The following is a 24188-nucleotide window of genomic DNA, read 5'->3' as shown; positions in this document are numbered from 1 at the left end:
CTACAAAGAAGAAAATGCGCAACCAAAATTTGGCATCTATACCTTGGTAAACAAAACTGAAAGGTGGCAAAATTTTGTTGTTACATATATGCAGTGCTTTATTACGCCCACAAACAACATCGTTCACAGCCTCTGCAAATTCATAATTTGAACAGATCGCTCTAGAAGTACTCTTTCGCGAGGGGATAAAGAAAAGAGAGAGATAGACACCTTGGCAATCATGTCACCGTCATAGTAGTACCGCAGTGCCCGGCTGAGCTTCTCGTAGTTCATGGTGGGCTTGTTCTTGCGCAGGCCCCATAGCTGAGCCACCATTTCGGGGTTATTGAGCTTGAACTCTCCCTCGTCGCCTATCCACTGGATGTACTCGCGACTGTCTCGCTCTGTCAGCATCTCCAGCAGGAACTGCCACAGCTGGATTTGGCCATTGTTCCCTGCACCACCAACACCAGAGCAAGACAACCTTGGGTGCCTCGAAGTCAACCTTGGAGGATACGAGGTGCTGCTCGAGTTCAAGGAGACAAAAACTACTAACATGGGCATGACAGAAAAAGAAAAGCCAACAACCATTTCTGATGTGAATTCACGCATCCCGCAGTTGCAGATACTTCAGTCTGTGTAGTCAGGTATATGCAGAGCTAGCAGGTAAAGGCGGTACTAATCCCCCTTTCTGACAGTACTGTCCACAAATGCAAACAAGTGTAGGTCCAGCACACAGAACTGCACTGGGCTGCAAGTGCTGCACAAGCTAAGAAAGTGACACAGCAGATGAAGTAGTAATCAGCTAGTGAGCCAAACATAGGCAATATAACACCTCCAGTTTACAAGATCTGTTTCCGTCATATTTCTTCTTTTTTTTCACAGTGTTTAAGAAAACCAGTGGAAATAAAAATCTCACTCTAGTGAACTGCAAAAGAGTCCATTTTATCAGGATCAGTGCACGTACGATGACTAACTCGGTTCATGATCTAAGGTTTGTTTAGTCGGGAGGTGTGCAAACAAGAGAGCATGAAAGAACAAGTCACCGACACACTGCACAATAAAAAGAAACGATGTGGTGCCCGCAGCTGGAGTAACACGGGAAGTTTTGATTGGCAATCAATTTGGGAGATTTCGATGTTCTCAATTGCAATCAAACTTGAAGGAGTCATGCTGCTGCCACACATCAAACACAATTGCCGGGCTGAGCACTTCAGGTGCTGCTGATCCGCCAATGATTTCACACACACTATACAAACAGCCAGCCCACAAGTTTAATCTAAAACATTTTGAAACATAACATTAATATCCTTTATCAACTCTACTATCCTGACTCCTGAATACCTTTTCAAGGTTAAGCCATTTTTCAGCACTTATGCTGCCTTTACTTCATTTCTCAACCGATAGCTGAGAGCACCCCACATGCAATTATGCAAGTAGCCATTTGAAGTCCCTCAAAATCTCAAATGAACTCCATGCTGAGCAGCTGACTTGATAGCATATCGACTCTATCTCCACTGAGGCCACCGGTGAAGAACTCACAACTGTCCGTAGGGTTCATGGGCCTTCGAAGGAACTGAAAATATCCATGTGATATATTAGCCCTTAACTGCAAACAGGGAGGAAAAAAATTGCGAGGGACACTTAAGCGCCCCATTAAGGGTATGACGCGATAGCGTTAATGGGTCAATGCCCATACATGCGGAATTGGTCACTCTCGACTTTACATTCACAGATCCCACGGGAGTCCTCATCCCACTCCTGGCATAGTGGTGAAGCGGTTAAGCGATGCGCCACTGCCCTGCGATGGCAAGTGCTGCCACCAGCGAGGCTTCTTCTGCGACCCAGGTTGGTCTTCTCTCGCAACCAGTCATTAATTTAACTGCCATCCACCACAGTGGTCAGTTTAGTCACAATATGGTGGGCAGGTTGTGATTACGCCACAAGGTCACGTGACTTGGGTGGCCCACCCGGGTTACTTCTCCATGGATTTTTCGCTCACAACAGCAATGACGTTGACGCCAACGCACTGGATTTTTCTGCAGAATGGGTGCTTTAATGCTTTCACGCTAAAAAAAATAAGTCTTCATAGAGTCAACAGTGACAAGCAAGGCAGTTGCACCACAGGAAGCTGGAGGCATGCCTTATTCTAACCAGGTAATGGTTTCAACGAAAAAGTGGGTGTACAAACTTTGCCAAAAATTTTGCACAAAAGGACACAAGCACAAAAAATTAAACCAACCAGTCCTGTTGCCAGGAGATCCTTCATATGCCACCCTGGGTGAGAGCTTTGGCATCCTCATTCGATTTCGAGGTGGCTGGCTGACTGCCTTCTGGAGAGCTATCACCTGCGTGGATGGCTGCACGTACACAGGCTGCTGGATGACGGCTGAAACAAAGACGGTTTCACATACTTGTTTCTTTAACGAATACTTATGTGCAGTTTGCCAGCAGCTACTACACGTAAAAATTTACGCATTAAGTGACTAACCCCCCCCATGTTAAAATCAATTAGTGAACAAGTGACTGTTGGGCCTATGTACATAACGTTTAAATGAATTTATGACTCTTAGCAATTCAGGCTACATCTTATTCTAGGCACAGATTAAAAAACTTCATGAAAGCTAATGGACCATACAAATGCATGTGTGTGAAAATTTACATCCTAAATATGAAACTTAAAGGGACCATGAAACAAATTAATTAAGATTATGTAAAGATAGGCAATCCATCACTCGTCACTCCAGCGCAAGAATTTTTGAGCTAGCATCAATAACAACGAAGTTATAGGCGATTAAAAATCACCCTCCTCCTCTCCCCCCTCAACTCGTACGCGCGGGGCACCATAAAAAAATTAAGAAAACAGCTCCGGGACTGGGCTCCGCCCATGAATACGTCATTCGTTGACGTTCGGTTTACAACTTCCGGTTGTCGCACTCCCGAGGAGCAGCGTGCGTCGGCAGCGTCTCTCCTGTCTCGGCGCTTTCTTGGATTGCGACGCTGGCAGTCCGATGCGCTCCATCCAGGCTGCTCGCTCACGCACATCTCTAGGAATAACATGCCTGAGTTCAACACCTCGCCAGTCACTGGGTTTGCAGCCGACGACACAGCAAGGCGTATTCATCTTGGGCGGTCGAAAAAGGCACTGCGAGTGGCTCCCGAACTCGCGACAGAGGTAAATTAAAACCATATGCGCGAAGGCAATGCCCTGGCTCGAGCTTGCCCGAGGGGGTCGCGCGGCAGCTCGAGCAGACGATTTTCACCGCTACCGGAAGTGTGCCCGTGACGTCGAAGCTGCCGCAGCTCTAGCGAATGACAGCGTGTGGTGGCCTGCTGACGTCATGGGACTAGTGACGTCTGTTTTCCCGATTTTGGTTTCAGAATTGCTCCCTACGAAGACATTAAGCGGCCCGCGAATTTTAAAAAACACGATTTTCAAAAATTCATAATAAATTGCCGGCTCAGTTCCGAAGGCTCATACTTGGTGTCAATGCTTCTGAGCATCACTTCTAACATTTACAAGCGGCTTTTAATTCTTTTCATGGTCCCTTTAACATTATACAGTGGCAAGAATGGCACTCGCTGTAGAGTGTACTCGAGTGACTCCGAATGTGTTTATTCACATACCTACAATTTTGCACTTGCGCAGCAGCTCAAGGTGCGTCCAAAACATGTCACCAGGGTCAAACGAGACACGCCGCACAAACTCTGTGTGACTGAGATCACACAGCTGTTTCCCTGTCAGGTTCCAGTCTTCAGGGTTAGGGTTCTGCAGGTTGAAGTGCCGCGACGCCCACAGAAACCATCGCTGTACATGCTCGTGCTTCCAAGCTACGGGGTCTAAATTTAAAGAGAAAAAAATGCAGAGATAACGGGTGTTTCAAGCAAGCCACAGGATCAAACCAAGCTTGGTTGAGCACAAAGGTAGATGCTAGAGATTACGCTCAAGGGAGATTAAAGTGAATTCCAATTATGGTTGTAATTTTCTTCATAAGACATTGCTGGGCTTTTCAGCTATGCTCTACCATGTTTGCAATGCGTTTGGAAAAAGCAGAAGCTGGGAAAGTGTCACAGATAAATCCACCAGTGCTCACAAGAACTGCTGCACACAGTGTAATAATAAATGGCAGGTCATTTTGCTCACAATGCATTGAGTATGCTCGCTCAGCTAAAATTCCCTGCTACTAGCCAAGCCAACATGCCCAAGCTGATGGCATCTGTCAAAATAAATACAAGGCATCTCTACCTGATCAAGATGTCTATTATGACTTTATTAGTGACATCACCCCTTGTGTTGAAAACTTACAGAATGTAAACAACCTCGAAAAGGGCTCTTCCTTGTGAAAAATAAAAAAAACAACATTTTAATGCATTGCTAATGCAGTTGACTTGATACACAAATTCTGAGTTCATGTTTGGAAACAAATAGATAGCAAATAAAGTTGCCTTTAGAAAATCATTTTAAAATTCAAGCGAGCATTTAGCCTGCGCACACATTGATTAAAAATATCTAAACAGCACAATAAAACTGATTTCTATGCGAGCCAAAAGACCACAACCAAAGACAACTAATATTCAAAGGATACATAATCAGTCAGAAAAAAAAAAATAGAAAATTTTAAACCTCTGCATTTTACAGCTACTTAGCATACAGGACACAATAAAGAGCCTAGTCCTCTTAACACAACTTATGCAACACATCTGAACAACCTCGAATGTAGACTGATGCAATAATCCAATAATTCATTTTCCACGTACAGTAGAAACATCAGAGCCATATATGAACACGATTAAAGACTACATGAAAACTGTTCCCACCCATATTCTTTAAACTCATTCAAACATACTACTGTTTAAGTGCATTCCTTCCCCGTAAACATTACTCAGTTTGACAACAACGTCAAGCTTGATAATGTCATTACAACTGCAGACTTCTGCACTAATGCATACGACTCTCCATATGCTGACTTATTCTGAAAAGATCAGTGCAGACCATCAGTGTTCCCAATGCAATGACAAACAATTACGAAACAAAAATTATTCAGGTACAATGTGCAGTCAGTTCAGGGCTTACATCAGGGCTTATATGCTCATAACAATATAAACTCCAATTTTTCTTATAATGCCAAGTGGTGCAGCTGAGCAGAATGCATTGTAGCCAATGTCAAACAACAAGCACTATACAACAACAACAACAACAACAACAAACAACAAGCCCACACTATAAATTCATTGAGTGCTTGTTCATGGATCGGTTACAATTTGCTACCATTAACAGCTGTAACTTTCCTCTCTGGTACTTACTCAGGGAATTAACTATATATTCCGCAATATTTTTTTTATGTACAGTCAGGCCGGAATGAAACGCGAACAGAGCATGTCAAAAAAACAAAATATTTTACCTGCCTACTTTCAGCTGAAGTGTACAATTAGCCTGATTCATGTGCCTGGGTAAAGGGCCTACTGAAATGCATAATCGAAAGTAGGTTGTAAAGGAATATCTCGCTGCAAAGCAGAAATGTATGACATATGCGTGTTCGCGTTTCATTCTGGCCTGACTGTACTAATGGACAACTGCATAACTCTAATAAACAATGATAATGCAAGCTTTTCCTTTGCCTCTTCTTTCACCACTAACATCAAGAATGTGAGAAACAAATATATTATGCTTGAGTGTCCACTGGCGGTCCAATAGCAGCAGAGAGGAAATTTGGCCCTGTCTCCCTATGGCAGTATGACCACATATGCCTTGGAAAGAAAGTATGCCACATTTGGCACCTACTGCCATTGGCTATACAATAGACTTGTGAACTGCAGGGATAACTAACCTTGCCCTAATGTCACTGGCAGCTCATTGCACAACCTACCACTTAACTTTCATTCATAAGCTACACCCCGACCATGCATTGAAAGAGAATCCCTTTTCTGAGCGCAGGTTGTCATCACAAAATAAGAACTGAAGATCTCAGAACACTATTTCAGTTGTTCTTCCCTCGAGACAGACTCCACCCCCGTTACACTTGGAAAGGTTAACAAAGATCATCATTATCATCATTTCTGAAGAGTTCCAGACAGTACTGTATATTCAGTGGTTATACGTTTGCACTTAATGTCATCCATGGTAAAAAAAAAATGCAAAAAGGATTTATTGCTGATACTTGTCTATTAGTAAAAGGTGAAGACATCAAAACCTGACTGCTCCAGTGCATGCCAATTTAGGCTCAAATATGTTACTGTAATCAAGGCATGAAAGGGACTTGAAGGCATATAACATACCGCATATACTCGTGAAATGGTTGCACATTTTTTCCATGGTTTTGATAGGGTGCGGCCCTTACTTGGGACCGGCATTTTCCGTAAAATTTTTCCATTAAATTTTTGCAAGCTACAGTGAAGCCCCAATTATGCGTCCCTTTTTTATACTGCAGCATGCATTTCTATGATGAATTAACGCAGTCGAGGTGAATCTTTCAAACACACAATGTACTGAAAGTATGGATGATAGGATATGCACATCCGACGGTCGGTGCGAATAATCACATAAAGTAAAACAGGTTGCTAGATCAGTTTGCTGGCAAACGTCACGTGATTCTAAGTTAAGATCTGGTGCTCGGTTAACCGTCATAACACTTTGGCTGACGGTTCAGTTTGGTTAGGTTCAGTTAGGTTAGGTTAGGCTCAGTTTAATATAAGGTTCTTACGTGATGGTAAAGTGGTAACAAGGTTAGATGCCTCATAGGAAACCATGACTAGATTCAGAGCACTTTTGCAGCGACTTCGATGCAAAGCCCGCTATGCCTCGCGACACGCGCGAAAGGCGCGCTACTAAAGCATATTGCCCGAACCCGGCAGGCAGCCTATCACCACAAGGAAGCGTGCCGCTAGCGTGGGTGCTCTCCATCCTAGTTTTTTGCACAGCATAACATTTCTGTCCCTTATGGTGCGAACGCCGAGTGCACAAGAAGAGTTAGCAGTGCTGAGGCACCACATGTTCTCAGTTCCAGGTGCAGACCGGCGCATGGTCGTACCGAGTGTCGCAGGTAATCGTCTACCAGCTACCAGCGTAACCTACCGCGCGGCCAAAATTGTGTACATATGAGGCAATTCTTTTGGCTGACTTTTTTTTTCTTCAAATCACCGGCTGCTGAGTTAAAGGGTACGGCCCTTACACAAATATACACGGAAAGCAGCAATCCACAAAATTCAGGGGGCACTTTGACTGTCTAAAGTGCATAGAGGCGAAAGCGTTTTCCGAACCACTTTCGCTGCTTCTGTGGCACTGGTGGCGTCACATATAATTGAGTACTAATTACTAAGTGATATGACAAATCACTAATTAATGGTTAATTACTGATTAATGCCTGAACACTAGTTAACTGCTAATTAATGACGCTTAAGCTTCGCCTTTAGCAGTGGAACGCGACAGCGTGTTGTAGCGCTGCAAGGGAGTCCCCACCACCCGTTCCGCGCCTGTTTGGCGGGATGCCTTGCCCTTTGAACGCAACACTTTTTGAGGAAAGGAAATTCTCAGTCATCTGAACCACACAGTAGAGGAAGGGAGGAAGTGGGAGTGAAAGGAGACAAAGAGGGCCCATAATGAAGAAAATGAATATTGTATTTGAGGAAAGGAAATTACGCAGTAACTGTCTCACATATCTCGGTGAACACCTGTCAAAATTCAGGGGGGCAATTTTTTTACTTAAAGTGTGGTCACTGATGTGTGGTTAAGATGTTAAGCTTCGCCTTTAAAAGTGGAAAATGACAGCATCTTGCAACGCTGCCAGGGAGTCCAGAGAGCTCCATGGGCACTCGTCAGTTTTTTGAGGAAAGGAAATGTATCTGTTTCTCATATCTCGGTGGACACCTCCGGAAGGGAAGGGAGGAGGATGGGAGTGAGCGGAGACACCACATTCATTAGACACCACATTCATTATACGTGCCTTTGTTCATTCCAAACCATCGAGCTGGCATGGCCCAGTGGATAGCATGCTCGTCTCGCGCGCCAAAGACCGGGGTTCGATTCCTGAGCTCGACCAATTTCCTACTCGGTTTTATTTATTTATATGGCCTGACTAGAAAGTTAATTAGTCCAATTAGGCTAATTGGGTAATTAGGCAATTAACTAAGCTCAGTCCCACTGACTTGGAGCATCACTATACAATCCCTTCAGTTGGTTGCATGGTTACTAGCCAAAGTACAATTGGCCCCGTTTGAAATTCGCGCACTGTGACGTCTCGGCCGTTTCGACCAATTGAAAAGCGTGACATTTCTGTCGACAACTGCTGCTTACAACGATGAGACATTAAAGGCTTTCGCCTTAAAATGCTACAATCACAACATACCAGCAGGTATCTTGTGCTTATCCTGCTCCTTCTTGAACTCGCTTGAGACAATCCACCGAGTGACGTTCTCTGGTTCCTCGTTTTCTGGCAGCACCACCTTGCGCACCACGGGTGGCTCTCCTATTAACTCCTCTGCCCCACAGAAATGTAACGAAAGAAGGAGAAACAAAATGTTTATCCCCTAGGGTCTACAACACGTGTCCTCAGCATCTTTCCCCACTAGCACTCTTAAATTAAGCACTGCACAACAATATCTCTAATCTAACAGAAGAGAATGACAGATAGAAATCAGACTGAGGCTAGAAAAGAGAGAAGGCCGCCTCTTTCCACGCCCTTACTATGTCACAGGAAGAAGGTAATTAAAGCTGTAGTGTGACAGGGGTATGAAACATTAAAAAAAAAACTAAATAATTAGCTAAACCTTAATAGATATAGCTTTAAAACATAGAATACCACCCCTTTAGCAGGGCCTCTGAGGTAGTAATAAATAATAAATTAATTAATAATACTCCTATTCAAGTAAAACGAGCAGGAGTCAGAGAGAAGTGATGAATTTTGCAGGGACATACACAGTGGCATAAGCAGCTGCTTAAACCATGTTATTTTTCAGCCACGTGTATACGTAAATGTGAGTGCACATGCAAAACCAAAAGGATGCAAGAACCCATTTCAAGGTCAACTGTTTTCAAGGCTCTCTCTGACTGCAACTGAAGCATGATATTTGCTAGTGTTCAAAGCTTTGTTTTGTAGAAGCAGTGTGAAAGACACAGACAAGCAAGTAGATGGTACTGTTTCTACAAATATGACGTAGCAACTAGCTCAACTTTGCATTTTACTCTACAATTCTGACTCAAGTCAGACACAACAGCTTTGTGACAAGGCCTACAGATGCCATCCTATATAATCCATAAACGTAATTTTCTTGCATTACCACTTGCACTGCTGACGATGCCACTCATATGTCCAAGGCATGGTTTCACTCTGAGAATCTGTTGCACAACACACCTTGTTGCATCACATTTTGAGCCACAGCAAGGATCTCCTCGGCAGGCTTTAGCACATCCACAATGTTGATCTTCTTGACACCTTTGAAAACACAAGAAAAAATTTGATGCAAAACACATTAGTCAGGTCAGGCCAGTAATAAACATCTACACACACAAACCGTGGCTACAACCACATGTATTGCTATTCTTAGCCATGACATCAAATGCGAAAAAAATGTTTCTTTTTGATATCTCAATTTTGCACTTTTCTCGCTGCTCTTCAACAATGTGTTACAACAGAAAGAGGCGTCACATACTTAGCCTCAAAGTGTGTTCTGGCAGGAGATTGTTGAACATGGGCCATTCAGTTAATTATGTGACATGAATTACCCCGTAAATTCCACTCAGTAAAGAGAGAGGAAGCACAAAGTTTTGTTGTTACAGACTGCACCATAATAATAAGGCAAAATTAGTCACAGCATTCTGGCAAACATTTTGTAACAGAAGTACATTACAGAGTGAAGTTGCCATAAAACTGTGTGCAAATTTATACAGCCGTAGTGGCTAAATGGAAATGTCCCAAGTTTCACGGAAACAACCCATCCTGTCAAAACTTTCAAAAAGTCTTTCCATGACTAATCCAACACTACGGCTCTGTTCCTTGCATAGATTTCATCTCAAAAACACTATGTTCACACACAGCCTAACATCTATAGAAAAACTCTACCTAAGTTTTGTAAGCTTTCACGTGACACAAAAAAAAAAGAAAGGGCAGCAAACAGCTCACCGTCCTTGTTGATGATCTCAACATTGACTTGTACAAGACCTTCACCCTGCACACACTGGTCAACCAAATTCTTCGAGGCATTAAGCTGCAAAGAGACCCACAGATCAGTCTTGCAAGTCAGCTTGTAATGAAAGCGAGAACAAGAAAAGATCCTCTACTTGAAAGAAGTGGCATTAATCTGATTAATTCCTAACTCACGGCTCAAATTCTTTTTTAAAACCAACACAAACATTGCCCATTACAATAAGCCTTTGGTGCAAGTTCTGTTGCACTGATATGAACTTACAGGATGAAAGACATGCATTGTCATGCATGATCTGACTGATAAAGCAGATCTCAGAATGAGGCAAAAAATAGAAATTTCTCAAAATAAATTAACGTAAATACAGCACCAGTAACGTAACTTGTTTTGTTTTTTCAATGCAAACATTATAACAATGGTTTCGACACTGCTCAGAAAAGTGTGCATCGAAAGGGCTCTAATGCAGACCACGTGCTTCAAGGGTCCTTTAAGTAAGCGGTAATAACCAACACACTCATAATCACTTGCATTATCTTATGGTTTTCATCACTTTCATTATTGTAGCAAAGTTCCGAAATTTTTATTATATGCAACAAACATTGCCAAAGCCCATGTACGTACTGTTACCATTCTGTCTCCATTAGAAACAGCAGCAAAGCACTCGTTATAAGCAGGATGATTATTAGTGGGTGCAAATGTACTAAGATCAGGTTGTTTCTTATTTCAATGAAAATGAGATAAAAAGAAACCTGCGGCCAATTTCTCAAAACCTGGTTTCATCGAAAAATTTGCTGTGTGATCAAGACAAGCTGCATATGCACCTCCTGGCTGTCCTGAAGGAAGAAGGAGTAATCTTGCAGGTTGACTCCCAAGCGCTGTTCCAGCAGTGACCTCAGTGTCGTGAGTGGCTCGGTGATGTCCATGTGTTGAGCAATCACCCCCACCTGCAACCTGGCACAAGCGGTGGAAACATGAGAGGGGGGCGGGCAAAGGAGGGAATGACAGTATGCACTTTCAAGAACGAAGCAATTTCACTGCCACAGGCAAACAATAAAAAATTCGCTCAATAACTTTCAGTGCACTTTTCTATCACTCTGCACTGCATAACAATCATGGTCCCTTCACTCTGAATGTCTGAGTGCCTCTTTGGGAAATTTAGCATTTAGAGACGCGAGTGGGCTTTTACTGCATGAGGCGGATTTAGGGTTGGTTGACGGCAGAACAAATCACTAGCTCGTCAACACAATGGTTTGTTCCAAGAACCTTTTCCCAAGCACTTCACCCCAGAAAAGCCAAGCACAAAGCGGGGAGGGGGGGGGGGGTCCTCGGCGGCACAGGGATCGAACCCAGCACCCAGAAAGAAGCAGACAATAGTTTTTAATTTCAAGGCAGAATTACAAAACATAATACATTCCAAATGTCCTGTGAAACAGATATTAAAGTACTTTTTACAAGCAACTAGCCACAGATATGCTAAGCATATTCTAAGAAATAAGAAATTCCGATAGCTAAGATAGATAAGCAATAAGTTGTCAGTTATGCTTTCAAGCGTAGTTTTCGTACTTTTCCTCAATCACGATAAACAATTTTTCTCATTGATAGTGCATATGCAGCAGCACGCACTTGAATTTTTCTCCTCTATTTATGCATTTATATCCATTTTTCATTTATACATTTCTCGTTTATAGTTGCATCATCTTGCATTCCTGCGTGTTTTACTAATTACTTAATGTAATCAGTTTCAGTTTTATCCGCTGCTGTTTGTATGTAATCATTTTATGCATGTTTGTAACAGGAAGTCCCCTGAGCAGCAGTTGCCTTTGGGACCTCCTCCTGTATTTATCAAATGTGTGCATGCACTGAGTGATCGTTTAAAATAAACTGATTCTGAAGGGGAGACTGGAAAGCCATATTATACAGTGTGTCACAGGGTCCCTTTAGTTTTTACAATCATCAATGCAAGACTGAATGATTTTCCAGGGCTACCAAAAAATAAAGGGTTTTCGCAGAAGCAAGAAAATGTCGCCCAAGTACATTATGTGGCCACACAAACATTATGACAGGAATAACCGTCAAGCAGTCATATATTAATGCGAAAGCATATCTCATTTCATGAAACAGCACCTGTCATCAGAGCGTGTAGGAAGAGCGTGTCATCAGAGCATGTCCGCACAAACTGTCAATAATGCATTACAGTAGTAATTTATTTATTTAATTTATTTATTACAATACCTTCAGGGCCCCAGTGGGGCCCAGTGGGGCGTTACAGAAGGGAGTGGATAAAAAAGTAAAAACAATGCAGCAAAATGAAAACAAAAAGTAAACGGAAAATGTAATGTAATACAGCAAGGAATGAAAAAACGTAAGCTTGAACAAAATACAAATCAGATTACGTAAGAAAACAGCTTAGTCAAACACATAGTTTTCCGCGGCATTTTTAAATAAACAGGTGTCAGAGATGTCGGCAACCAAGGTGGGCAGGTGGTTCCAATCGCTCGCCGTCTTTGGTATAAACGAGTTAAAATATGCATTGTTTCGGCAGTATGGAATGCGTACCTTGCGGCGATGATCTGTGCGAGATGATATGAACGATGGTTCAGATAGAAGATCCCGTTTTAGCTGCTGATTGTGGTAGTAAATCTTGTGAAAAGTTAGTATTCGCGCAAGTTTTCTACGAAGGGAAAGGCTAGGAAGGTTCAAAGTATTTTTCATTGTAGTTACACTAGCAGTGCGGGAAAAGTTAGACAAAATGAATCTGGCGCTATGATTCTGTACTAACTCTAACTGATTAGTAAGAGTTTCAAGTCCCGGGTCCCACACGGAGCACGCATATTCTAATTTAGATCTAACTAAGGTTTTATAAAGTAGCAGTTTTAAAGAAGATGGAGCCATGGAAAAATTACGATGCAAGTAGCCAAGCATGCGGTTAGCATTGTTAACAATATAATCAACATGTGCCTGCCATGAAAGGTTCGAAGTTATATGAACCCCTAAATATTTATATGTGGTAACTTGCTCAAGGAGAGAACCTGAAATATTGTAGGCAATAAGATTTTCGTTAGCAGACCGGTGTGAAATACGCATGACCTTACACTTGTTAGTATTCAGTCTCATGAGCCAAACATTACACCAACTAGATACCTTATTTAGGTCACTTTGAAGTAAGGATGAGTCTGAAGTGGATTTGATTACTCGATAAATAACACAATCACCTGCGAAAAGCCTGATTGTGGAGTTAATAGAAATTGGAAGATCGTTAATGTATATTAGAAACAATAGCGGCCCAAGCACGGAACCTTGAGGCACGCCGGAGGTAACAGAGCATGGTGAGGAATCAGCGTTATTTGCAGTGACGAATTGAGTTCTGTTACGCAAAAAATTCTCGATCCATGAAAGAATGTTTGGGTCGATATTTAGTTTACCGAGCTTAAAACAAAGTAGTTGGTGATTAACAAGATCAAATGCTGTCTGGAAATCTAAAAATACACAGTCAATGAAAAATCCCTTGTCTAATGCATCAAATAAATCATGGGTGAAGGAAATGAGTTGCGTTTCACAAGAAAATGATTGACGAAAGCCATGCTGATGAGGGAAAAAAAAAACGAATGATTTTCTAGAAATTTAACCGGATTAGAATAAATGACATGTTCAAACAGTTTACACGGGACACTCGTTAATGATATGGGTCTGTAATTAAGAGCACAATGAGCATCACCAGACTTGAATATTGGTACCACCTTACCCACCTTCCAGTCCCCGGGTAGCTGTCCTGAATTCAAAGATTGCGAAAAGAGTGCACACAAGTAAATGGAAGAATAAACACTTGTATTCTTTAAAAATTTAGAATTTATGTCATCGATTCCCGAAGACGAAGAAATTTTGAGATTATTAATTAGACTTTCTATACCAAGACTGTCAAACCCAATTGGGTCCATTAATGGATTCTGCACAGGCTGAAAAGAGGGCAGAGAAACAGATGATTGCTGTAAAAAAGTATTAGAGAATGCATCGTTTAGCACTTGAGGGCACTCTGATGAAGGAATGGCTGCACCGCTTCTATAGTTCAGAGCTATTGCTTTATGCTTGGGGCCAGAAATGATGTTCCAAAATTTTTTGGCATTATCAATCAACAAAAATGGAAGCGTACTCTGGAAAAAAACCTGCTTGGCATTTCTTAAGGCTTTTCGATACTCAGATGTTATCGCACGATACACATCCCAGTGATCAGGGCAACCGGTGGTTTTCGCTCTACGATAAACTCGTTTTTTTTTACTTAAAAGGCGTTTTAATGCGGCAGTGAACCACGGGGAACGTTGCTTGCCTGATGTTACGCGTAAAGGTATGTGTTTCTGGACGAGAAAATGAACTTTTTCTTTAAAAAGGCGCCAGTTGGTTTCCACAGTACGGTTATAAAAGTTTGGCATGCACTCACCTAAGAAGATTTCGAGTTCTGCATTAATCGACGGAAAATTTGCCTTTGAATAATCTCTGATATATTTGGGATTGGGTCGCACACGTGTGTTAGTATCTTTAAGGTCAAACTGGATGAAGTGGTGGTCTCTGAGGCCTGGTAGAAATGCCAATGAATGAACTAGCTCAGGAAGAGTAGTTAGAACAAGATCAAGGATGTTAGTGCTAGTAGTGGTGGTACGGGTTGGCTGGGTAATCAGCTGAGAAAAATTGAAGTCAGTGCACAGATTTATGAAGCCAATCGTGTCAGGTGACGAATCCAGAGTGGAAGGGAACGCACCAGACCAAATTATTTTTGGAATGTTGAAATCGCCAAGTAAAAAGATTGGCGAAGAAGGAAACCTAACTAAAATGCGATTGAGCCCATCATGAAGTTCACTACAGAAAGACGGTGGAGCATTTGGAGGGCGATAGCATGCGCAGAAGATTACTTCTCGATGATTAATGCGTATAGATGCGCATACAATTTCTAGTGAAGAAACAAGTGACACGTGTGAAGAATGCGGATGATCAGCGACCGCTATCAGAACACCGCCTCCTATTCTGTCTCCACGGTCACATCGATAAGTAAGAGTAGTCAATTAAATAATTATGTAATTATTAATACATAATTAATAATTAAGTAATCAAAACCATTAAGTAAATGGTAACTAAGTTATACAAAAATTCATTAGTTGAATTAGTCAGTTACTGAACAAATAAATTGGTATTTTGATTTGGTTGATAATTAGTTAATTATTTAATTAACTACACAATTAAAACAATTACATTTGAACAAGTCCCCAAAATGGTTATTTAATTGGTCAGTTATTAGTTGGCCGAGTAATTAGTTACTTTGTACATTTTTGTGTAATTTAATAGAACTGATGAATTATTCTGTTAGTGAATTAGTTTATTAATCAGTTAAAATAACTTATAGAATAATTATTTAATTATTACTTCAGTGTGCTTACTAGACGCTCCCTCTTAGCACCAAGCTCTTTCTGGCAAATAAGATGTTTTACAATCAAATAGACGCTCTAGCAATGGGACCCACGTCTTCGAATGTGGTAGGACCGAAGTTGGAGCGAAAACACTACTTAGAAATGGCAAAGGCTCTGTCATGTCCAGACTTCTGCCATGCAATTATTTACTTTACTAGACTACCCCCATAAGTTTCAATTAGTATGAAAACAAAAAAGCCGACTAATACTGATTTGACCAAGAGATTTAAATGAGTCACTTTGACAGTCCCTGAATGCATTTAAAATGCCGTACAAAGAATAGCAATGAGACAGCATTCTTTGATAACAACAAATAAAATCATCATTACAGTCTTATACAAGCCAAAATCAACTTCGGAAATGAAGTCAGAGGGGAAGGCAGCACACCGCTACTCAAGAACTGGAACCAAGCAAATGTGCAAATAGCAATAATTTACCCCTCCTGCAGCGGATTGAAGATGCCCGAGGATGGAGTGGCACCGGTGGAGTCCTGGAGAATCACGTTGGTTGCAGTGCCGTCATCTGAGGAGACTATGGCCTCCACAGCTTCCAGCATGGTGGTGCCGTCTATCACAATCTCTTGGCAGCCTGCCGCTCCCCCTTCGGTCTTGCGGTCCTCTTCTCCCAGGGCCATTTCAGCCAAGGCAGCACGCTTCATAACACTTCAGGCAGAGCACAGCTGGCAGGCACACGTGCGTAGCAGGCAAAGAGAACATGTGCTTAAATTTAGTACTGGGAGGTGCTCAGTGGCAATGAGCACCGAATAAGACTTTTCACCTGATTAATTGTAAGCCGCTAATTTATTGATTTATCAGTTGACTGGCTGTGTTTATTTCCCAGTGTAACAATCAAAAGAGAGAAAGACCAAGAAAACATAGGAAGGCTAAATTCCAAGGTAAGATTCCGGGTGGGATCCACAGGAGGATTTTGGTTGGCCACCCTTAACTGAGGAAGGCTCAGAATGGATTAAATGGAAAAGAGAAAAGGAGGAGGAAGATGGTCTCAAGCGTGTGAAACCGTCTCAACCTGTCATGCAATTGCGATGCTCTCAGCAAGAACGGCTATGTAAGGTGAGCGTTCAAGGCTAACAATCACTGGGGCAACTGTACAAGGGTTTTGCTCTCCAACAGCTGGAGGGTATCAAAGAAGTCAAGTGCACAGCATAGCGTCTGTCTTTCTGCAGTAAACTAAGGACACACATTATGCATACATTTAATTATGCAACAACAGCAGCAAAAAAATATTACGCATGCCAAAGTGTAAGTAAGCCATCCGTTCAAATAAAAATGTCTTCTATGTGTGAGAAAAAATAACTGCTGTGTGCTTGACTATTTTTTTGAAGCTCTGACAGGCTCATGCTTAGCTGTCCAAAATTTTAGATGAAAAAAGGATATCATAAAAACTTCTTTACAGAACACCCATAACTTTGTTCTTCTTTGCAAGCACTGTGGATTTGCAGTTTTCACTAGCACATATTCTGAGCACACGAGCAACAAAAAAATTAACTACACTAGATAATCAGGTGTGATTAAAGTAGGTTAACTGAACATGGAGACAATCAGGGCAAGGTTGATCTATTTAGGCTCCACAATTCCGGCCGACTGCCCCATAAACATTTTGCACCTATACAGCGATTGGTTCATTGGAAGTTTAACCAATTGCCCAGCCTTAATCAAGAATACTAGACTATGCCAAAGTAAAAAATATGTGCGTGCACACAGATTCCTTTCTAGTAGACTTGGTGCTTTTGTAGCATTCTATGTTGTTATTCTTCTTGTTCACTGACTTGCGCTAGCACTGCGCCTTTTGGTGAAGGCCAATTTGCCCAGCTGCTGGAGGCTCTGTCAACAGCCTTGTTTAGCTTCCTTGAGGAAACATTAGTGATGCAGGTCTCTTGAACATTAAGAGCACCCTAAAAAAATTAAATTAGCTCCAAAAGGGGAAAATTTGCTTAGGTTCTGTACAAAAAAACAACACCAAGTTGCCTTTTGCAGAACCTTGGCAAGTGACAGCTTCGCCCCTTTGCACAAAGCTGCACAGTAACTTGTGATCCCAACAATGAACCCAAGCTAAACATATTCTTCACAGACTTGCGTTGCGGCAAGGAATGTAATATCCCATCGATGAGTGAAACTAGGCTCTTGGCTTTCACAGTTTTGGCATAGTCAGGGAATTTATTCCAGCTTTTCAGATGATCTTAAGAGTCATATAAATGGAGGCCATACCGGATATTTAACCTAAGATGTCATGCAATTTTTAAAAATGGGCTTTTTGAGTTAGAACAGCGCCTTTTTCGGAATGGCAGCGTAGCGTATCAGGATGCAGCTAAGTTGTGCTATCTAGTAGGCTGGTTAACTGAGACTGAATAGTTACTGTCAGTCTCCATATTTATTGAGAGGTGTCTAGCCCATCGTAAGTGAAACCCATATCAGATTTTGTAATTTCAAAAATGCAGTTATCCTAGGTGCTGTGGCCCAACAAATTTTGGATATTTCGACGAGTTACATGCACTGGAGGGGTTGCTTTGCCTACAAACTTTCCGAAAGCATCTGTATTTTGGCACGATGTAGGCAAAATTTCTTTGGCCACAGCCAGAGGGTAACTGCGTTTGCAAAATTCCAAGAACTGATATGCATCTATGACTCTAGACTTACAGCAATAGTTAAAAAGTGAACTATTCAATACTAGTTAACCAGCGTACCACAGTGGTGGCCTAGTCGTTTGAGCATCCGCCTTAGTTTACTGCCTGATAAGCAATATTAGCTGCCACTTTGATCACATATCCTTATGAACCACGTAATGAGTGGGGAAACCACTATTACATCAGAAACTTGCATTCAGTGAGAACAACATATCCCTGCTAAGCAAGAGTGGTTTGTGTCGCCTTTTCAACTCCCATGCACGGTGTGCATAGGTCAATCAATCCTTCATACAGCAGGTTTCACAGCTCGTCCACTGACACTGGATATGCCTCTGTGCTTAGCAGCCCAGCTCAGCTTACCCCTTGGTACCCAAAGCTTATCTTGTCAAATAAGCAAAATCTGAAAGCTTACATCTAAACACCATGTTTCTTCCTTGTGATGCACTAGCAATGTTTTGTGTCCCTTATTTGCACTTCACAGCTGGTATAGAAAACGAATGAAATATCAAAATTATAAGCAGTAGCATCAAACAGGCACAGCTTGATACGAGCTTCATTCGCACGCAATACTTCACAAAGGAAGAGCGAAGCATTGCATGGAAATATTCTTATGCTCCTGTATTTGATTCCCCGTTGGCCTACCCTGAAGTAGGCAACATCATTAGTACAAAACAGTCGCACTGAATGTCACGGCTACAGCTAGTAAAGTACACGAAACGCTGAAAGAAAAAGCATAAGCTCACGACACAAAATAACAGCCGGTTTGGACTGACCGAGTTTATTATCAAGCCATGACCACTACAAATGCACAACTGTAAGGCATCCACTAAATATCTCACAATCGTTTATTTCGCTGCGCTGCTTGTACCAACGACGCAAACTGAACGACCCACTGAAACACTGCAACGAGACGCATCCGTTGCTTATATCGCAGATGCACTTCTTTGTCACTTTTTGGGCGGCAACGCCAAGGTCACATTCCATTCGCATTTGTATGCGCCCCATAGTGGCCGATCACTGTCAGTATTTGAGGGCTCGTGTTTCAGCGTTTGCATGCACATTAGCTTACCAAATGAAGCCGCACGAAAGGCGTGCATTTCTGCGCATACAGACGCTGCAATGAAGCGCTAAAGAAGCACTTTACGACAACGAAACAACGCAGTAACTAGCTCGTCAGGCGTTGCGTACGGTACACGGGTTGAGCGTAAGGCTTGTAGCACTCTGCGCACACGCGGCGTACGGTCGCAATCCGCCGGCTTCGAGTCCCACAATCGTCGGGAGAACGCAGCAAAAGCACAGGCGACCCATTTCACGTGCAATCACCAAATATCCTCAAAAGAGGAAGAGGAACAAAGGCAAGATGGCTATTTCCGGATGTGACGCGCCGCAACCCTACCGGACGTGGCACGCGCTGGGGAAAACGCAGGAACTTAAGCCTACAAGGCAGCAATGCCGCCTGCACTGGCGCCTCAAGAATTGCCGAAAGTGCCCACCTCCACGATAGGTAGCCGAGGCATTCCAGCGTCGGAGGGAATCCAGCCTTTTTAACGCCGCACCGTTTAAACAGGAAATTGCAGACCAAAGGAAATGCTGCCGATGTCATGTGACCGGATCTGGAATTCTCGCGACTTCTCGTACCTCTACAGTAATTTCGGGATTCTACGAGACGAAGGGCGAGGGGAACTACTGGGAGTCGTTTGCGAACGACCGGCGACGAGGTGAGGTTTGCACGTGAAATAATTGTTGCTTGTGAAATTGTGCTTGAGTGAAGCCTGCCCGATAATTTTCGTACTGGTAATTCTGCAGTAAATATTTTTTTTTCGTACGGCTCGAAAGAATTCCTCAGAATCGTGCCTAAGAGTGTTTATGAAGCGCCTCACATCTTAAGGTTTACGTGTGTTTGCACTTGCTTTAGTAAATTAAATCATAACTCGTGGCGCCTAGCCTTACCAATATTGTGATTGAGAGGCAAGAATGAGTGTTGACTTACATGAATGAATCGGTAATGTGCTACCAATTGCAGTGTGCTTCTTAACGCTTCAAGGTCGAAACTATGACCTGCCAACATGCTTAGCACAGTGAAGATGAACTGCTTTCAAAGTGCTTAGCGGTCCCTGTTCATAGCTACGTGCTTGAAATGTGCTGTTTAATTTAACAATGCACTGGTTCCTTTGCTCATTTCAAGCAGGAAACATGGCCCTCAACGCAAGAGTCACCAACTTGGCCAAGCAGTGCTTCATGCAGTGCAAGAGGAACTACGGTGTCAGCGCCGTCCTCATGCAAAAGTCGCTTGACCCCATCCAGCAACTGTTCGTGGACAAGATCCGAGAGTACGCACAAAAGAGCAAGTACGTTGTCTTCGTTCAACCTATCTGCACTGCATATGCTGCCGGCAGAAAAGCATATTCATCCATCGTAGCCATGAAGGTGTGCGTAAAGAAATCTTGCTTCGTTTGTTATCGGAGATGGTGCGGTAACACCACAACGTTGCCCTTTGAAATCGTAGTCGTCGTTTCTCTGGGCGTACTAATGTGATGTGTTACATTTCTGTATCATTGGCGTGCGTAACGAATTTCGTGACTGAATCTCAGCGCGAATTTCATTATTTGCTTCATGTTATTAGCTGATTGTCACATTAGTGCTTACCGTTTTAATATAAAACAACTTACATTTTCTTAATGCAAAACAGTACTGTTATTATTATTAAGCAATCATTACTGAGATTTCAGGTTTAGTTTCTCCTGCCTAAAATAATAGGGATCTGTTTGCTGATAATTGAACATATCAGATTCCCAAACTTACTACAGAATTGTTTTTAAGCTTTTTCTGCCTAGTGGCTTCAAGCGCAGACCGGGACTGGAGCAAAGACGAGCTCCACGTTTACATAGACGCGACCGCTCGCGTCCACACTATATAACCGTGCAGCCCGTCTTTGCTCCAGTTCCGGTTTGCGCTGTTCCGAGTGGGAAAAAGTCCGCATCGACCTCGAGAAGAATGGTTGTCGCGTCCGCTCTATATAACCGTGCGGCTCGTCTTTGCTCCAGTCCCGGTCTGCGCTGTTCCGAGCAGAAAAAGGTCCGCGTCGACCTCGAGAAGAATGGTTATCCTCGACAACTGCTGCAAAACGAACGTCTCTGCAACCTGCCGAGCCCAGACTCATTCGACAACAGAAGCGCGCGAGCATTCCTTACACCTGGAGGACAAGTGGGGCTCTGGCACGAATATTCGCAAAATACGATGTGTGCATAGCGCACGTGCCGTCCAGCAAGCTGAAACAACAGCTCTGTCACGTAAAAGACCGTCTGGAGTGCCCACATTACCCCGGAGTCGTGTACAAAATCCCCCGCAAAAACTGCGATGCCTCAATATTGGCAAGTCGGGCGATTTTAAAGAAGATTAAGAGAACACAAGAACGACGTCAACAAATGTCGCACGTCATCCAATCCCCTGGAAGAGCATGCTCAAGAAATGAACCACACCATTGACTGGGAGAACGTCACAATCTTAGATACCGTGAAACCCTTATCTTCACAACTGCTTTTAGAATTTTTTTATATACAGACTACGGATAATATCGTTAACAGGACGAAGGGTAATCTCCCGGATAACTACGCCCATTCACTGCGCTGTCAAGTGCGCATATGAGAAGCGGCCCATTCCGTCCATCTTTCATTGTGAACAAGGGACCCGTAGGGGTCCCGAAACGTCATGTTTTAAGAACCATCTTTGGCGAGAGTGTTTTTTATTTTACCACCAAATTACGGGCATGTCGATATCAGCTCATTGATTCTTGTGCATGCACTAGTACAAGGTCTGAAGAGTGTGTGATCAACACGCAGTTAAGCTTAAAATTACCATGTAGTGGGAATAACGTATCTTGCTCGTCCGGAAATTTCGACCACCTGGGGTTCTTTAACGTGTACTGTGCAATGTCAGTGCACGTTAAAGAACCCCAGGTGGTCGAAATTTCCGGAGCCCTCCACTATGGCGTCTCTCATAGCCTTAGTCGCTTTGGGACGTTAAACCCCAATAAACCAAACCAAACCAATCTACTCTAAGAGCCACAGCATTTAGTGGGCTGGATCATAGCTGTACCTGCTTGGTACAGCTATGATGGGAATTTTGTAGCCCACAGTGACTCTGACTGTACTGGGAGTGCTGCCAAGCAACGGCACTTGCCGGCACCAAGGTTGCAGTGGCCAAGAGGCACACAGTGTCTCTTTCTCATTCATGCTGTTGCTGATAGTGAGGCCTCGCAAGACTGAGAGACACATGCCTCCTCACCTGGTGCAATCTTTGTAATGGCAAGTGGCACTACTTCGCAGCATACCTGGTCCATTCGTTCGCTGTCGCGGTTGCTACAAACTTTCGACAAAGACTGTACAGAATGCATCTGATCCCTTAGGCCGTTTGCCATGGCAGAGCATAACGATTTGAGCACAAAAACTATTTAGCAGCTTTATAATGTCAGCGCATTTTAACTCGTAACTCAAGCTGTGCACACACCCACTCAGTTATTTAATCTGCATGGCAGCTTTGCTGTCACAGGCAGTCTTCGTACTTACTGCACGACGAAATTTATGGTCTTTCGAAGTTGAAATGAAGTGCAGCACAGCAATCTTGTCAGAAGCAACAGACCTAGTTTTTTTGCTCTTTTGCTTTTCCTGAGCTTAGGTTTTTCATCAAGCCATTCTGTGAACATACTTTGTATTGCATCTATTTATATATTTATCGCTTTAACTGCAGCAGCGCCATTTTTGTTTGGCTTAACAGTAAGGGGGCAGGGGATAACATAAGCAGTACAACAGTTACAGTAAAAAGAACACAATGAGGCAAAAGATTTGTTCGCCATTTGTGGACACAACTTCTTGGAAACTTTTACTCATTTATTGTTTGAGAAAAAATGGTACTTTCAGTACATAAATTTGTTCTACATTTTGTTTCTTTTACTGCCACCATTTTGAGAAAAACTCCACTAACAAGCAAAAGTTGCACATTTTACTTCAGGTTTTGTTACTTGCACTAGTCCGTAGTCTTTCACAGAGTAGAATTACTGTTAGAAATCGGAATACTTTTGTACCACGTTTGCTAACATTTTGCTGCAATTTTGGATGTATACCTGTGCCTGAAGCATGCTGAACTGAGAGAGTCGATTGAAAGATTTCCGCTTTGTACATCCTTGCAGGTCCAAGAGTGAACTATTTGTTGATGCTGATGCCTCTATCACCAAGGAGTACAATGATGAGCTGCAGAAAGCAGCAGTCATGTATGGTGGGAGCAAGGGTGCTGACATGACTCAGTTTCCAAAATTCGACTTTCAAGGTAAGTGAATTTGGTAAAAAGACCAGTATTCCGCATTGTTTTGAACTGCATTTGTTCCAAAACTGATGGGAATGTGGATACTTTTTGTAGTTTACGCTGTTCTTCACATCTTTAAATAACTCAATGATCTACCATCTTTGTGACAGTTGGTTCTAAATGTGGCTTGAAATATGAAGGGAGCAGTTTGTGATTTTCGCTATAAAGGTACATTTCACGTCATTCCAACTACTTTTGAGTTATTGTATTAGTGTAACGCTGATAACAGGAAAACACACCTGCTGACTTCAGTGTTAAATGCAGAAAAAACAAAGCTTGAGTTTGTGAACAACTGCTTCATAATTACTCAGCATTGAATTATGCTGCGAATTTCACATGACAGTAGACCCATACTGGGCAGACACGAACTGAAATGCAGCTCATACAAAAGGTACTTTTATTGATCCTGTGGTAAGTTTCTCCGTTTCTCTTCCAGAGCCAACATTGGACCCAATCAACTTGGAGCAGAAGTAGCTATGTACAGATAACAACACCTTGTTAGAAATAAAAAAATTCTAAGAGCTGAATTTATTTGTACACCTGCTGACCGTGTTTAGTTGTGCTACCTATGCTCCAAAATCCATGTGACGCTCTCCTCGAGCAGTGGCAGCTGGAAATGT

General features: G+C 42.6%; 3 protein-coding genes across 6 annotated transcripts in view; 1 reads left to right on the top strand and 2 right to left on the bottom strand.

Moving 5' to 3' along the window:
• Nucleotides 1-19840, bottom strand: part of Ets97D (DNA-binding protein Ets97D) — a 24416-nt gene extending 4576 nt beyond the window's left edge. Inside the window, exons 1-9 of one of the 2 annotated variants that reach the window (XM_089549703.1) lie at nucleotides 19704-19840; nucleotides 16007-16248; nucleotides 10938-11067; nucleotides 10095-10179; nucleotides 9327-9407; nucleotides 8322-8453; nucleotides 3607-3819; nucleotides 2222-2368; nucleotides 211-434 (exon numbers count right to left, since the gene is read on the bottom strand). In XM_089549703.1, the coding sequence (XP_089405829.1) occupies nucleotides 211-434; nucleotides 2222-2368; nucleotides 3607-3819; nucleotides 8322-8453; nucleotides 9327-9407; nucleotides 10095-10179; nucleotides 10938-11067; nucleotides 16007-16227 (1233 nt within the window). In that variant the 5' untranslated portion in view covers nucleotides 16228-16248; nucleotides 19704-19840. Of the gene's footprint in view, nucleotides 1-210; nucleotides 435-2221; nucleotides 2369-3606; nucleotides 3820-8321; nucleotides 8454-9326; nucleotides 9408-10094; nucleotides 10180-10937; nucleotides 11068-16006; nucleotides 16249-19279; nucleotides 19661-19703 lie in introns of those variants that run through there. The other variant, XM_089549704.1, reaches the window with a different exon arrangement.
• On the top strand, nucleotides 19770-24095 carry ATPsynCF6 (ATP synthase, coupling factor 6). 3 transcript variants are annotated; one of them, XM_089549708.1, is made up of 4 exons: nucleotides 19770-19928; nucleotides 20396-20558; nucleotides 23396-23532; nucleotides 24005-24095. In XM_089549708.1, exons 2-4 carry the CDS (start codon nucleotides 20404-20406, stop codon nucleotides 24040-24042), a joined length of 330 nt encoding a protein of 109 aa, XP_089405834.1. In that variant the 5' UTR covers nucleotides 19770-19928; nucleotides 20396-20403; the 3' UTR covers nucleotides 24043-24095. The 3 variants fall into 3 exon arrangements, with proteins under 3 accessions (XP_089405834.1, XP_089405835.1, XP_089405836.1); XM_089549709.1 differs by having other exon boundaries at nucleotides 19778-19928; nucleotides 20399-20558; XM_089549710.1 differs by lacking the exon at nucleotides 19770-19928 and adding an exon at nucleotides 19934-20004.
• The window catches only part of PolE1 (DNA polymerase epsilon catalytic subunit 1), a 65619-nt gene continuing 65506 nt past the window's right edge, over nucleotides 24076-24188 (bottom strand). Inside the window, exon 51 of the mRNA XM_089549702.1 lies at nucleotides 24076-24188. Coding sequence (XP_089405828.1) covers nucleotides 24131-24188 — 58 coding nt within the window. The 3' untranslated portion in view covers nucleotides 24076-24130.

Source organism: Amblyomma mixtum, chromosome 6, assembly GCF_055824585.1.
Source record: "Amblyomma mixtum isolate Tamu chromosome 6, ASM5582458v1, whole genome shotgun sequence".
Classification (NCBI taxonomy): Eukaryota; Metazoa; Arthropoda; class Arachnida; order Ixodida; family Ixodidae; genus Amblyomma; species Amblyomma mixtum.
Note: the sequence above shows the minus strand (reverse complement) of the source record. Positions and strands in the feature narration are given on the sequence as shown.